At 61.9% G+C, this 15,666-nt stretch overlaps 1 protein-coding gene across 1 annotated transcript; it reads left to right on the top strand.

The window, feature by feature from the left end:
• The first annotated feature begins 888 nt into the window (after positions 1-888).
• Arrdc1 (arrestin domain containing 1) lies at positions 889-9,795 on the top strand. Its single transcript, XM_042672691.1, has 7 exons — positions 889-1,057; positions 7,465-7,575; positions 8,098-8,148; positions 8,274-8,428; positions 8,592-8,774; positions 8,868-9,044; positions 9,111-9,795. The coding sequence occupies exons 1-7, from the start codon at positions 940-942 to the stop codon at positions 9,561-9,563; spliced, it is 1,248 nt and encodes a 415-aa protein (XP_042528625.1). The 5' UTR covers positions 889-939; the 3' UTR covers positions 9,564-9,795.
• The last annotated feature ends 5,871 nt before the right edge of the window (positions 9,796-15,666 follow it).

Genomic DNA, 15,666 nt, shown 5'->3' with positions numbered 1-15,666 from the left:
CGCAGCCTTCGCGGCCCTCGCAGCCTTCGCGGCCCTCGCAGCCCTCGCGGCTTCACGGCCCTCGCAGCCTTCGCGGCCCTCGCAGCCCTCACGGCCCTCGCAGCCTTCGCGGCCCTCGCAGCCTTCGCGGCCCTCGCAGCCTTCACGGCCCTCGCAGCCTTCGCGGCTTCACGGCCCTCGCAGCCTTCGCGGCCTTCGCAGCCTTCGCGGCTTCACGGCCCTCGCTGCCTTCGCGGCCTTCGCGGCCCTCGCAGCCTTCGCGGCCCTCGCAGCCTTCGCGGCCTTCGCAGCCTTCGCGGCCCTCGCAGCCTTCGCGGCCCTCGCGGCTATGGCGGCCTCCGCGGCCCGGGTTTGCTTGCCATGGCGGCCCTCGCCGTCCTCGCCGCCCGGGCTTGCACGCGGCTCTCAGGACTCACACCCCCAGGAACACAGGTGCAAACCGCAGGGCCGGGCTCGCGCGCAGACCCCGCTTCCCGCCGCCTGCCGGCCCTCCGGACCCGGTCTCCCGGAGGGGCGGAGGGGGAGGAGGGGAGGAAGGGGGGAGGAGGGACGGGCCCGCCGGCAGGTGAGGGCGAGGTCTCTCCTGGCTGCTGGGACCTGCGCACGGCGGCCGGGCAGAGAGGAGCTCGGTGCAGAGCGGCCCGAGCGGGCCGGAGGACCGGCAGGCTCTCCCGCGGCGGCGCTGGCCGTGTCCCCGCGGGGCGGGGCCTGGTCCTTGGGGACAGGGGGCGTGTCTTCCTGTAGGAGGAGTGCCTCAGTCGGGGGCGGAGCCTCGAGATCTGGGCGTGTCCTGCGGCAGGGGCGAGGCCTCTGGCCAGGGGCGTGGCCACACGTTTGGGGCGTGTCTCTCGGTGGGGCCGGGGGCGGGGCCTCGGGCCGGGGCCGGCCTCAGGGAAGCAACCCTGGCGGGCGTCAGTTCGCCGCGCGGGAGGCCGCGGCATGGGGCGGGTGCAGCTCTTCGAGATCCGCCTGAGCCACGGCCGAGTCGTCTACAGCCCCGGGGAGCCTCTGGCCGGGGACGTCCGCGTGCGCCTCGGGGCGCCGCTCCCCTTCCGAGGTGGGCGCGGGGCCCTCTGGGGTGGGCGGCGGCCGCGCTGCACCTGCGGCGGGGCGGATCCCGGAAGTGGGGCCCTCCGAAGGCCTTGGGTCCTGGGGGGCGGCGGGGGAGCCGGCCGCTGGGGTGGGCGACGCGAGGCCCGGTTCTCCCGCCTCGGGCGGCCGGTCACCTGGTTCAGGCTGCCCCGACCTGGGCGCTGGCGGGCCTCCGGCCTCCCCTGCCCGGCTGTCACCCGAGCCCAGGCTCGCGGGGTGGCCCCGGCTCCGGCCCGGCCGCCGGCAGGGAGGGACCGGGGGTCGGGTTGCCGCCGGGCCCCGGCGTGGTGGCTGAAGTCGGTGCCCGGCCCGGCTCCGGCGCCAGGCTGTGGGTGTCGAGGCCGGGTCCTCTCCACCTTTGCTTCCGGAGACGACAAGGCCCCGGCTGTCCACTTCCCTGCGGACCCGGCACTTCTGGAGTCCATTGCGGCAGCCAGCCGGGCCTGGGGCTACACCTGTCCCAGCTTTGCCGCTGGGGGCGGCCCGGGACTCCCCTGCTGGCCCTGGGCTCACGGACACCCCGGGCCAGTGCTCCACCGCTGTCCCCCCCCCCCCTCCCCGCTAGTGTTCCACCGCTGTCCCCCCTCCCCGGGCCAGTGCTCCACCGCTGTCCCCCCTCCCCGCTAGTGCTCCACCGCTGTCCCCCCTCCCCGCTAGTGCTCCACCGCTGTCCCCCCCCCCCGGGCCAGTGCTCCACCGCTGTCCCCCCCCCCGGGCCAGTGCTCCACCGCTGTCCCCCCTCCCCGCTAGTGCTCCACCGCTGTCCCCCCCCCGGGCCAGTGCTCCACCGCTGTCCCCCCCCCGGGCCAGTGCTCCACCGCTGTCCCCCCTCCCCCCCCGGGCTAGTGCTCCACCGCTGTCCCCCCTCCCCGGGCCAGTGCTCCACCGCTGTCCCCCCCCCGGGCCAGTGCTCCACCGCTGTCCCCCCTCCCCCCCCCGGGCCAGTGCTCCACCGCTGTCCCCCCCCCGGGCCAGTGCTCCACCGCTGTCCCCCCTCCCCGGGCCAGTGCTCCACCGCTGTCCCCCCTCCCCGCTAGTGCTCCACCGCTGTCCCCCCCCCGGGCCAGTGCTCCACCGCTGTCCCCCCCCCCGGGCCAGTGCTCCACCGCTGTCCCCCCTCCCCGGGCCAGTGCTCCACCGCTGTCCCCCCTCCCCGGGCCAGTGCTCCACCGCTGTCCCCCCTCCCCGGGCCAGTGCTCCACCGCTGTCCCCCCTCCCCCCTCCTCGCTAGTGCTCCACCGCTGTCCCCCCCTCCCCGCTAGTGCTCCACCACTGTCCCCCCTCCCCGCTAGTGTTCCACCGCTGTCCCCCCTCCCCGCTAGTGCTCCACCGCTGTCCCCCCTCCCCGCTAGTGCTCCACCGCTGTCCCCCCTCTCCGGGCCAGTGCTCCACCGCTGTCCCCCCTCCCCCCTCCCCGCTAGTGCTCCACCGCTGTCCCCCCTCCCCGCTAGTGCTCCACCGCTGTCCCCCCTCCCCGCTAGTGCTCCACCGCTGTCCCCCCTCCCCGCTAGTGCTCCACCGCTGTCCCCCCTCTCCGGGCCAGTGCTCCACCGCTGTCCCCCCTCCCCCCTCCTCGCTAGTGCTCCACCGCTGTCCCCCCTCCCCGCTAGTGCTCCACCGCTGTCCCCCCTCCCCGGGCCAGTGCTCCACCGCTGTCCCCCCTCCCCGCTAGTGCTCCACCGCTGTCCCCCCTCCCCGCTAGTGCTCCACCGCTGTCCCCCCTCCCCGCTAGTGCTCCACCGCTGTCCCCCTCCCCCTCCCTGGGCTAGTGCTCCACCGCTGTCCCCCTCCCCGGGCTAGTGCTCCACCGCTGTCCCCCTCCCCGGGCTAGTGCTCCACCGCTGTCCCCCCTCCCCGGGCCAGTGCTCCACCGCTGTCCCCCTCCCCCTCCCCGGGCCAGTGCTCCACCGCTGTCCCCCCTCCCCGCCAGTGCTCCACCGCTGTCCCCCCTCCCCGGGCTAGTGCTCCACCGCTGTCCTCCCCCCCCGGGCTAGTGCTCCACCGCTGTCCCCCGTCCCCCTCCCCGGGCCAGTGCTCCACCGCTGTCCCCCCTCCCTCCCCGGGCCAGTGCTCCACCGCTGTCCCCACCCGGGCCAGTGCTCCACCGCTGTCCCCCCTCCCTCCCCGGGCCAGTGCTCCACCGCTGTCCCCCCTCCCTCCCCGGGCTAGTGCTCCACCGCTGTCCCCCCCCCCGGGCCAGTGCTCCACCACTGTCCCCCCCCTCCCTCCCCGGGCCAGTGCTCCACCTCTGTCCCCCGCTCCCCCCCCCCCCGGGCCAGTGCTCCACCGCTGTCCCCCCCCCCCCGGGCTCCACCGCTGTCCCCCCCCCCGGGCTCCACCGCTGTCCCCCCCCCCCGGGCTCCACCGCTGTCCCCCCCCCCCGGGCTCCACCTCTGTCCCCCGCTCCCCCCCCCCCGGGCCAGTGCTCCACCGCTCCCCCCCCCCGGGCTAGTGCTCCACCGCTGTCCCCCCCCCCCCCCCCCCCCCGGCTCCACTGCTGTCCCTCCGCCCCCCATCTCCCTGGGAGCTTAGGGTCTAGGAGGGGCAGATGTGGCTGTTTATTGGGGCAACAGCTCAGTTCCTCAAGGCACAAACTAAACAAGGAGAGGACCCCAGCTAGGCTGTGGGGAGACCAAGACACAGGCCTACCGGCTCGGGAGACACAGGACAGAAAAGAGGCCCTGTGGAGCTTGCCACTCAGCTCTGTCTCTTGTTATTCCCTTCCAGGATGGATTTGGAGTAAGCAGGATATTGCTAGCCACAGTGAGAGGATTGGCTAAGTACTTTGGCCTCCCTGTGGTGAGTAGGTGGTTGAATGGACAGCCAGCCCTGGGAAGGCCCAGAGAGCACAGCTTGAGGCTAGAGGCAGATTGTTCAGGATGCTGGAGGTGGGGGATGTGTGCGGGATTCCTGTAGGGCTCCCTCCATCCTGTCTGGGGTGGGAAAGGAAGGACCACAACTGTTTTGTGCCCTTCATTCAGTGGGTATTTGTGGGGCCTTAGCCAGCCCCAGAAGGTGCAGCAGAGCTGTCCTGAACTCCCCACTAGGACAGCAGGCCTGCCCTGGGGCTTCCAGTCTTGCTCATGGATATTTGTCCAGTGAACGGCAGTGATGGTCAGTGCCTAGTCAGGAGGACACTGGCTGCCTGCTGCCTTAGAGTTGATGGAGGAGAGCTGAGATGTCTTCTGTGCCCCGGAGCGGGTAGAGTGGCTCCACACTCTACCCTTACGTCTTGTGTGCTCACTCATAGTACAGCTGCATGCATGTCTCCCCACTCCCAGGCCAGCTCTGTCCTAACTCCCAGGGAATATTGTTGATTTTGGAAGCAGCACAGCTTTAGTAGGAGAACATAGCAAAGGCAGGGCTACTCCCATTTTTGTGGAAATGGGTGGGCTAGGACAGTTTGGAAAACTTTTTTTTTTGACAGTCTTGGGCCTTGAACTCTGGGCCTTGATGCTATCCCTGAGCCTCTTTGTGTTTAAGGCTAGCATTCTACCACTTGAGCTACAGCACCACTTCTGGACTTTGAGTAGTTTATTGAAGATAAGAGTCTTACGGACTTTTCTGTCTGGGCTGGCTTCAAACTGGGATCCTCAGCTCTCAGACTCCAGAGTAGCTAGGAGTATAGGTGTGAGCCACTGGCATCCTGCAGGAAGCATCTTCATAGTGCCCAATCTTCTGCCACCTGCCACTAGGTGCTCTGTGGGGGAGACTTTGCTAGAACGCTTCTGCTGGTCCACGGCCATCATACAGAGTATAGCACCATGCTTGCCTCTAGGAGCAGACACCCCACGTGCAAAAGGAAGTGTGGGACTGCAGGGACATTACAAAAAGCAGCTCAGTAATAAAAACCAGAAAGTGACCCAGGCACTAGTGGCTCACTCCTATAATTCTGGCTACTTAAGAGTCTAAGATGCAGAGGATTTTGGTTCAAAGCCAGCCCGGGAAGAAAAGTCTGTGCCAGGCTGGAGCAAAAACTCAGCAAGCAAAGAGAGCTTGATTTTAAATCCTGGAAGAAATAGTATCCAACCAGGTCACCAGTGACTGTCTGGTCAGTCCTACAACTGTAAGCATCTGCAGGCCGGAAAGGAGAGCCATGCCAGTGTGCCCATGTGCTCTCTAGCAGGGAGGGCCTCCCAGTATCCCTGTGGCTCCCTCCTTCCCCTCGGGTAGAACTGCGCCCTGGGATCCCGTGTAATCCCGTGACTTGAGAAGGCAAACATCTACTTGTTCCCCTGGCCTTGACAGGTGACCTTGGCTTAGTCCCTGGGGAATTCTCCCAGCCTTGCTGGGCTCCTACTAAGGACCAAGGTGGAGCTTCAGGTGTTTTATCAAGAAATCAAGTCAGGGGCTGGGAAGGTGGCTCAGTAGTAGAGTGCTTGCCTCACATGCATGAAGCACTGGGTTCGATACCTCAGCACCACTTAAGCAGAAAAAGCTGGAAGTGGCGCTGTGTGTGACTCAAGTGGTGGAGTGCTAGCCTTGAGCTGAAGAGCTGAGGGACAGCGCCCAGGCCCAGAGTTCAAGCCCAAGGACCACCACCACCACCAACAACAACAAAAAAAGAGAAATCAAGTCATCTGTCTCCAAGTCCTGTACTGGCATCACTGGGGGTGGGCTGTGCAGTATAGTAGCTGTGCTGGCCGGGCCTCAGATCTCAGGTATGTGGAAGGTGCCTGGCTAGACTGACTTGTCACAGGAGCTATGTGGCCATACTGTGGACATGCGGAAAGCTGCTAGGCATCTTGGCAGTGCAGGTGGAATTACAGTGGGTCTGCTTCACATAGCCTAGAGTTAATCAGTGTAAGGAGCATCTGGTTTTCCATTTCTTCCCCAACATGGGTCAAAGTACTAAATATGTGCTAGTCTCAAGCAGTTAAAATGTAAGCGATCTGGGTTTTCCCTAATTTCAGGTGAGGCAGGGTGTCTGTCCCAGTCATCCGTTGCCTCTTAAAAGTCACTAAAACAACAAATCCTCCCCCCCCCCCAATAAAAAAATTAAACTGCTAAAGCAGCCATTTTGTTACAGCCCATAACCTTAGGACGGAGAGTTTGGCTAGCTCTGTACTATGGGCTGGGACAACTGGCAGCATGTGGCCTGAACCCAGACCTCCTTATCCCTTTTGGCACCTGGGCTTGAGCCTGTCATCCACAGAACTGGAGTCCCCGTGGGGATGCACCCTTTCCACTAGAGAGCATTCTAGTTCCCCCTGCCCAGCACATATACGCTGAGCCTGTGGCCTCACAACTGTCAGGTGCCACTGAGTCCGGGTGGTTAATGCATGGAAGAGGTATGGACTTCAAACTGGACCAGGGCTGGTCACTAGCAGCGTCAAGGAGTAGAGGAGAGACGGGGTGAGGAGTGGGGCAGGGGCAGGAGTCTTTGGATTGCCAGGATGTGTGTGGAGGGTCACTCGGGGCTGAAGGTGAGCTGAAGATTTGCAGGAGGAAGTCCGGTGCTGTAGATGACCAAAGGTAGGCGACAGGACCACCAGGCAAGGAGACAGGCTGGGAAGGCAGGCGTTGCTCTCCCTTCGGTCCCTGAGGAACACCCAGGTTCTTCCTGCCTGGTAGCTTCATCACAAAGATGTCAGTCTGAGTAATCTTCTCTTCAAAAGACCCTGCCAAGTCTGGAAAGACCAGGAAGGGTAGACTGTGACCCTGTTCTGTAGGGAGGAGAGTAGGTTACAAGCTGCACTGGGTCTTTACGGTCAGCCCTCCTCTGTGATCAGCGTCCAGCCATGGTTGCCTGGCCACAGTAGGCAATTCATCTGTGGAGTAAGGAATTTGAGTTCTGCCCCCAATGGCTCCTTGTTCAGGCACTCCTGTTGTTGGAGGAAGTTGGAGCCATTTCATGGAGCAAAAAGTCAGCCTTGCGGGCACTGCTGCCCAGGAAGTCAGGGCCTGCTCAGTGCCAGACTGTTGACCTGTCCAGGCAGGTCTGACCACATTCCTGCAGGGGGAGGGCTGGCAGCTGGCTTCCTGGAGACTGAAGGGGCACCTCCCAGCCTAACTCACTTGTGGGAGGAAGGTAGGGGATCAGGGTAAAGCCCACATTTATTTCAGGGGAGCCAGACTACCATAGGGATAGGAGCCACAGGTACCAATTTGGAGGGAGCATGGGGCTTCCTCTGGGTTATACAACAGACGGAACTGTGCCCGTTTCCCTGGCTTCAGAAAACAGCACAAGAGCAGGGATGGCTAGGACGTGTTCTCTGGGAGGCAGGCTGCTTGCCTCTGGGCCTCTGCAGGCCCTGTGTAGGTTAGGCTGCCTGGCTGCAGGTCTGCCAGTCTCCCACAATTCCTGCATGAAGACAGAGGGGTGTATGGCCACCAGCTAGCTGGGGTTCATGCTGTCCTCCCTCTTTTCAGCCATCCGGGTGACCTGTACAGGTTCCTGTGGGGTCTCTAACAAGGCTAATGATGGAGCATGGGTGGTGGAGGAAAGCTACTTCAACAGCTCCCTGTCGCTGGCTGACAAGGGTGAGTCTGGAAGCCCATCTCCCTACCTCACCCAAGTGGTAGCCCCAGGGGTAGCCCTTACCTAGAGTGAGACGTCTGCCCACTCTCCTCCCCAACACTGCCTCCTGGACGCTTGTGTGTCGTGCTCTGGTGATCGCTCTAGTGAGCTGTGAGCCTTGATGTGCCTGATTCACCCTGTCCTCCACCACAAACCACTTTCCTGGTTGAACCAAGCTCCCATGTTCAGCATTTTGTTTTTGTTTTGGGTCCAGTCGTGGGGCCTGAACTCTGGGCCTGGGCGCTGTCCCTCAGCTCTTCAGCTCAAGTCTAGCACTCTACCACTTGAGCCACAGCGCCACTTCCGGCTTTTTTCTTTTTGCTTATGTGGTGCTGAGGAATCAAACCCAGGGGCTCATGCATGCAAGGCAAGCGCTCTACCACTGAGCCACCTTCCCAGCCCCATGTTCAGCATTTTGTTCCCACCTTGTCTATGGCCACGTGGGCCCCTTGAAGCCTGCTCCAACCTCCCTATTGTTCCTGTAGGGAACCTGACTGCTGGAGAGCACAGCTTCCCTTTCCAGTTCCTGCTTCCCAGTGAGTGGATGGCCTCTGGCAACGGTTGCTGTGGAGGGAAAGGGGGGGAGGTGCAGGTGCTGTGGAGGGGAGGAGTGGGAGGGTAGGGCAGGTGGTGCAGGTGCCAGCCCCTCCTCTCTTCCCAGCCACAGCACCCACATCCTTTGAGGGGCCTTTTGGGAGGGTTGTGCATCAGGTCAAGGCCACCATCGACACCCCACGTTTTTCTAAGGATCACAAGTGCAGCCTCGTGTTCTATGTCCTGAGCCCACTAAACCTGAACAGCATCCCAGACATTGAGGTGAGGTGGGATGGGGGCCTCCAGGGTGAGGGAGTCTGGACCAGAGTGCTATGCCCAGCGGCGGTGAGCTGGCTTGAACTGACTGCGGTTGTCCAGGGCAGGCTGAGGGCGATGGCCTAGAGACCCGGCCTGTGGTCACTCCTCCCCATTTTCCTTCCTCAAGCAACCCAACGTGGCCTCTGCCACCAAGAGGTTCTCCTACAAGCTGGTGAAGACGGGCAGCGTGGTCCTCACGGCGCGCACTGACCTCCGTGGCTATGTTGCGGGGCAGGTGCTGCGGCTGCAGGCGGATATCGAGAATCAGTCGGGCAAGGACACCAGCCCTGTGGTGGCCAGTCTGCTACAGGTCAGACCTACGCCGGCTGCCAGGGCCTGTCCTCAGTGGACAGCAGAGGGGTGGACCTGCGGGCTGCCAGGCTCACAGCCGCTCTTTCCTTAGAAAGTGTCCTATAAGGCCAAGCGCTGGATCTACGACGTGCGGACCATCGCGGAAGTGGAGGGCGCGGGGGCGAAGGCCTGGAGGCGAGCTGAGTGGCGAGAGCAGATCCTGGTGCCCGCCCTGCCCCAGTCGGCCCTGCCGGGCTGCAGCCTCATCCACATCGACTACTACCTGCAGGTCGGGTGTGGCTCGGCCCGGGGTCCCGAGGCCCACGGCCCGGCCTCACCGCCTCCTCCTCTCCAGGTGGCCCTGAAGGCGCCCGAGGCCACCGTGATGCTCCCGCTCTTCGTCGGCGATATTGCTGTGAACCAGGCCCCGCCTGGGGCCTCCTCCCCGGCGGTGCCCTCGGCGCCTCCCCAGGAGGAGGCCGAAGCTGTGGCCGGGGCCCCCCACGCCCTGGACCCAGTCTCCCTCTCTACCAAGAGCCGCTCCCAGCCGCCCGCCCCGGCGCCCGCCGCGGACGGCCGCCCCGGCGCCCTGTGCGTCTCCCCCGGGGCCGCCGTCCCCTACTTCGCGGAAGCCTGCGGCGGCCCCGTGCCGGCCGGCAGCGCCCTGGCCCTCCCCCCGGAGTACGGCTCCTGGGGCTACCTCTACCGGGGGCCGGAGCCCCGGGACGCCCTCTTAGACCGCGCTCTCCCCGCAGAGGCCCCGCCGTCCTACGAGCAGAGCTGCCTGACCCGGGGAGCCGACTCTTGAACCCTGACCTCACCGCACGCTGCCTTCTCCGGCGGGCCTGGCCTCTGCCCTGGGACGGACCCAGGGCCTCGTGCCTTCGTTCTCGGCCCGGCCCTCAGGATCTGCTGCTGCCCGGCGGGCTCCCCCGCAGACCCATCTCCCCTGGCCCCCGGGGCGTCGGCCCTCTTCTTCTGGGGCCGGAGTGGCAGGGCCCTGGGGTCTGGACAGACTAAATAAAGCGCTCTACAATCAAGCCGGGCAGAGGCTGGCGCCCGTCCCCGCTCAAACTGGTCCCAAAGCTGGGGCTCCGCCCCCCGCCCCGCCCCAGGGTCCTGCCCTGGGCCAGGTCCCTCCCTGCTGGGTACTGTGGAGCCGGCCGGCCCGGGGGCGGCAAGCCCAGCTTCTGCCCGGCCACGCCCCTCCAGCGCCCCGCCCAGCCACGCCCCTCCAGCGCCCCGCCCAGCCACGCCCCTAGCCCCTCCCGCCCAGCCACGCCCCTCCGTCCTACCTCTAGGCCCTGGCCTTCTCCAACTCGGCCTTCTGCCCCGGGGCCCCTGGGGGCCTCGCGTGCCTGAGGACGCGTCCGCTCCCTTCCAGAGGCTGAGGGGAGGCCTGGCCGGCTCCGAGCCCTCAGGCCTGGAGCGAGCTGACAGGCAGGGGTAGCGGCAGAGGCTGGCCCGGTGCTGGACTTGGCCAACTGGCCTGCCGCAGCGCGGTCCCCCCCGCTCCGCCCCCGGGCTTGCGGGAGGCCCCCGCCTGCTGGCGCCGCCGCGCCCGCGGAAAGCCAAGGCGCCTGCGCCAGGGCCCTCCCCGCGGCGCCGCTCCGAGGCTGAGACCTGAGATCGCGGTTCAAAGCCACTTCCGGTTTTCTGGTGGTTTATTGGAGATAGGAGTCTCACGGTCTCTCCTGCCCGGGCTGGCTTTGAACCGCGATCCTCAGATCTCAGCCTCCTGAGTAGCTAGGATGACAGGCGTGAGCCACCGGCGCCCGGCCAGTCCACGGACTCTTACCTCCAGTGAACCTCCAGAAAACCGGAGGTGGCGCTGTGGCTCAAGTGGTAGAGCGCTGGCCTTGAGCTGAAGAGCTGAGGGACAGCGCCCAGGCCCAGAGCTCAAGCCCGATGACCGACAAAAAAAAAAAAAAAAAAAAAGATGCAGACTAAAGCAAGCTATACAGATAACCGAAATCAAAGGTTTTGGGAGAGGGCCAAAGCACCAGTCTAGGTGTGTGGCCAGGCAGGCCACGGAGAACTACAGACTGAGTGCTCTCTGCTATCTGGGAGGGTTAAGTCCGTGGCCTGTTCTATGCTGGCTTAGGCTTTGACAGAACAGTTCATCTTTCCTGAAGAAACCTGGGATGGCCTTAGGACCATCCGCTTCTTCCTCCGTGTCTGTGTACACAAGGACAGACTTAGCAGAGGGTCTCCTATGACTGAACCGGGGCTACTGGTGACTGAAGACTCCTTCAGTTCTGTGAGAACTTCAATTTTACTCTACTTTCCTCACCCCATGCAGCGTCTCCCCATCTGAGAAACCTGCCCAGATAGGATAGGCTTTCCCACCAAGCCTAGCCCCAACCAGACTCCCTCAGCCGTGCCTCCATTTCTGACCAGAGCTCCTGCCAACAGGGGCACGCGCACACATTGGAGGCAAGGTGGGAGGGCACAGAATCAGCGGTGAAAAAGCTCAGAAGGGTTCCTCAGTGGTGCCGGACATGGACGAATGTGACTCAAGAGCAACTCAAGGGCAGTGATGGGCAGGAGCAAACAAGAGGAGAGGAGGGAACAGCTGATGCGAAGCAAAAGGAAAGAAATGTACCTATCACCTAATATACGTAGAGGTAACCCCACTGTATATCACCTTTAAGACAACAATAAAAATATTTCAAAACCCCCAAACCCCAGGGCTGCTCTCAACAGAGGCTCTTTGTCCTGCTGAGACCCCCCTCCCCCAGGGGAAGCCCCTCTGCCTGCCTGCCCTCCCAACCTGGCAGTGACACCTTTCCTAACCATACTCCTCAGATTGGAACTGGCTCCTAACTGGGATCCCTCTCCCCAGCTGAAGCATTCCTTCTAACTAGTGGCAACCCTAGCCCCAGACCAGGCGGCCTCCATCCTCACCTCTCAGCTGGCATGAAAGGCAAGGAAATCTCAGTTTCTGGGGTTGGAAGTCAGGAGTTGAGTCATAGGTTGTGGGTTTTTGTTTTGTTTTGGGTATATGTGTGTTTATTGGTACTGGGGCTTGAACTCAAGGGCTAGTGCTCTGCTCTTGTTTTTTTTTTTTTTCTGCTCGAGGCTGGCACATTCTGCCTCTTGAGTGACACCTCCACTTCTGGCTTTTGTTGGTTAAACTGGAGATAATCATCTCACAGACTTTTCTGCCTAGGCAGGTTTCAAACCTCAATCCTCAGCTCTCAGCCTTCTGAGTAGCCCTGTAAGGGCAGGTGGGATCAACCTACAAGCCTCAGGTTCTTCACCTTCATCAGCTTGCTGGGATGTGGGATTCAGTTTAAAATGAGAGCACCTGCAGACTAAATCCTCTATTATAGTCCCAATTTTGTTTTATGCATATGGTAAAGTGTAGCCCAGTACCACCAATCCCGCCCACATATGATGAAGTTTAACTTATAAACTAGATACAGGAAGAGATCAAGAACACTAATAAAAAGTAGAACATTACAATATATTGTAATAAAAAATACACGAATGCAGTTTCTCTTACCCCCATTTTTTTCTTTTTAGTGCTGAAGTTTGAACTCTCGGCTTCGAACTTGTTACACGAATGGTTTAGCACTTCAGACATATGTACAATCCATTTTTTCTTTCTTCCAGTCGGTTGTAGGGCTTGAACTATGGGCCTGGACACTGTCCCTCAGGTCTTCAGCTCAAGGCAAGTGCTCTACCACTTAAGCCACAGCGCCACTTCGTTTTCTGGTGGTCATTGGAGATAAGAGTCTCAAGGACTTTCTTTGCCTGGGCTGGCTTTGAACCGTGATCCTCAATCTTAGCCTCCTGAGTAGCTAGGATTATGGGTGTGAGCCACCAGCACCCGGCTCAGTTTTGCTTTTTCTTTTGCGAGGGAGCTTGAATTCTGGACTGGGCACTAGCCCTGAGCTTTTTCCTTCCAGGCTGGCATTATGCCACTGAAGCCACAGTTTTACTTCTGGCTTTTTGATGGTTAATAGGAGTTAAGATCTCATGGACTTTCCTACTCTGGCTGGCTTCGAACTATGATCCTCGTGTCTCAGCCTCCTGAGTAGCTAGAATTACAGATGTGAGCCATCCAGCACCCAGTGTTTTCTTAAAACTTTTTGGAATATTATATTCTTAGCTTAGAAGAAGTGACCATACAGATGAATTCATTTTTTTTTGGGGGGGGAGCCTGAACTCTGGGCCTGGGCGCTGTCCCTCAGCTCTTCAGCTCAAGGCTAGCCCTCTACCACTTGAGCCACAGCAACATTTCCGGCTTTTTTCTTTTTGCTTATGTGGTGCTGAGGAATCGAACCCAGGGCCTCATACATGCAAGGCAAGTGCTCTACTACTGAGCCATCTTCCCAGCCCCGAATTCATTTTTTTTTTTTTGAGACAAAGTTTTATTTAACTGAAGCTGGTCTTGAACTTGAGGTCTTCCTATCTCAGTTTCCTGATGCTAGCGTTATAGGTATATACCACAATACCTGGCTATACAGGTAACTCTAACACTGCATTTCATCCAAGGATATCCCACAGTTTTGTCCTTTAAGTTCTATCAAGTGCTTATAAGCTACTTTCCCTACAAGGGACTAACTCCTTACTTGGGTCCATGAATTAACTAAAACGAAAGCAAGAGAAAAACTTGATTTTCTTGCCTCCATTATACATGTCTTTGTCTAAGCAATTCACTGTCACCCTGGAATCCAGGAAGAACATGACTTACCCAAAACTTGCTTACAAGGAGAGGATGGAGGAAATTTTCCCCAAGTTAGGAAACATCAGAGCCTCCCCAGGACCAGTGGTAACAACTTCTGAATACTTCCCAAACAGACTATGTACACCTTTTACCCCTACTGTAACACTTTTTTTTTTTGGTCAGTCGTGGGGCTTGAACTCTGGGCCTGGGCGCTGTCCCTCAGCTCTTCAGCTCAAGGCTAGTGCTTTACCACTTGAGACACAGCGCCACTTAACGCTTTGTCTATTTAAATAGGTTTCATTAGGTAGCTGATGAAGAGAATACCATGCCATGTATGGTGAAGAGGCATGGCTGAAAACAGGGTGATTCAGCCCAGGGCCAGGACTTATCTAAGCCAGGGAGAGGTGTGGCCAGGTAGGGGAAAGAGAAGGTCACAGTGGATCTGGATATGACCTCGGGGCCTGGGACCCTCCTATGGTCAGATGGGAGGTGTGACCAGAGAAGGCCCAGGATATGACCTAGCAGGAGGGGAGGTGACTGCTTCTAGGTGTGCAAGTTACCTAGGTAACACAGATACTGGGCTGAAATTGAGCCAAGAGGTAGGGAGGTGAGTGAGGTGTCTGCACAGGGCTTGTAAGGCCAAGATGACTGAAGATGACTATTTTGAAATACTCTCTTCCCATGGCATGTCTACACCAACTAATACACCTGTTTGTTGGTTTGTTTCTTTCTTGCCAGTCCTGGGTCTTCAACTCAGGGCCTGGGCATTGTCCCTGAGCAAGCACCCTACCACTAAGCCACCTTCCCTGTCCTACACCTCTTTTTTCTGTTCATTACAGCTCTATGTTATATAGCGAAATGGCCAGACCTGATACATGGAAACTGTGAGAGCCCAGAAAGGACTGGGAGTAAAGAAGGCCTCTCCCAACATATAGCAGAACACTGGAGGGCTGGGAAGGTGGCTCAGTGGTAGAGCGCTCCCCTTGCATGCTCAAAGCCCTGGGTTCGATTCCTCAGCACCACATAAGCAAAAAGAAAAAAGCCTGAAGTGGTGCTGTGGCTCAAGTGGTGGAGCGCTAGCCTCGAGCTGAAGAGCTGAGGAACAGCGCCCAGGCCCAGAGTTCAGGCCCCACGACTGGACCCAAAAAAAAAAAAAAAAGAACACTGGAGAGATCAGTCCTGCTTGAGTGGGATTCAGCTTTCTAACCTGGGTATGGGCTAATTCCACCTCAACTGTGTGGAGCCTGGGTGTGGACTAAGCTTTATGCAAACTCTCCCAGAATGAGGTCATGCCAGGCCACAGCGCCCTGCTCCTGCTCCCCATGAAGCCCTGTCCTAAAAGACTGAGACCCTGGTCCAACAGCCACGCCTGCGGCGGACAGTGCTTGGTCCTCGGTCTAATACCTGCGTCCAAACTCACCGTGCATACGGCCGGGGCGTGCGGGGCGCGCTCAGCCCGGGCGTGCGGGGCGCGCTCACCGTGCGGACGGCCGGGTGTGCGGGGGGAGCTCGGCCGGGGTGTGCGGGAGGAGCTCAGCCCGGGCGTGCGGGGCGCGCTCACCGTGAGGACGGCCGGGGTGTGCGGGGCTCGCTCACCGTGCGGACGGCCGGGGTGTGCGGGGCTCGCTCACCGGGCGGCCGGCCTGGGCGTGCGGGGGGCGCTCGGCCCGGGCGTGCGGGGGACAGCCCGGCCCGGGCGTGCGGGGGGGAGCCCGGCCCGGGCGTGCGGGGGGGGAGCCCGGCCCGGGCGTGCGGGGGGCGCTCGGCCCGGGCGTGCGGGGGGCAGCTCGGCCCGGGCGTGCGGGGGGGAGGTCGGCCCGGGCGTGCGGGGGGGAGGTCGGCCCGGGCGTGCGGGGGGGAGGTCGGCCCGGGCGTGCGGGGGGCGCTCGGCCCGGGCGTGCGGGGGGGGAGCCCGGCCCGGGCGTGCGGGGGGCGCCCGGCCCGGGCGTGCGGGGGGGAGCCCGGCCCGGGCGTGCGGGGGGGAGCCCGGCCCGGGCGTGCGGGGGGGAGCCCGGCCCGGGCGTGCGGGGGGGAGCCCGGCCCGGGCGTGCGGGGGGGAGCTCGGCCCGGGCGTGCGGGGGGGGAGCGGAGCCCGGGCCGGGCGTGCGGGGGGCGCTCGGCCCGGGCGTGCGGGGGGGAGCCCGGCCCGGGCGTGCGGGGGGCGCTCAGCCCGGGCGTGCGGGGCGCGCTCACCGTGCGGACGGCCGGGTGTGCGGGGGCGCGGCACCCCGCAGGT

This window comes from Dipodomys spectabilis, unplaced genomic scaffold (genome assembly GCF_019054845.1).
Source record: "Dipodomys spectabilis isolate Male_0828 unplaced genomic scaffold, ASM1905484v1 ptg000756l, whole genome shotgun sequence".
Classification (NCBI taxonomy): Eukaryota; Metazoa; Chordata; class Mammalia; order Rodentia; family Heteromyidae; genus Dipodomys; species Dipodomys spectabilis.
The sequence above is the reverse complement of the archived record's forward strand: the minus strand, read 5'-3'. Positions and strand labels throughout refer to the sequence as shown.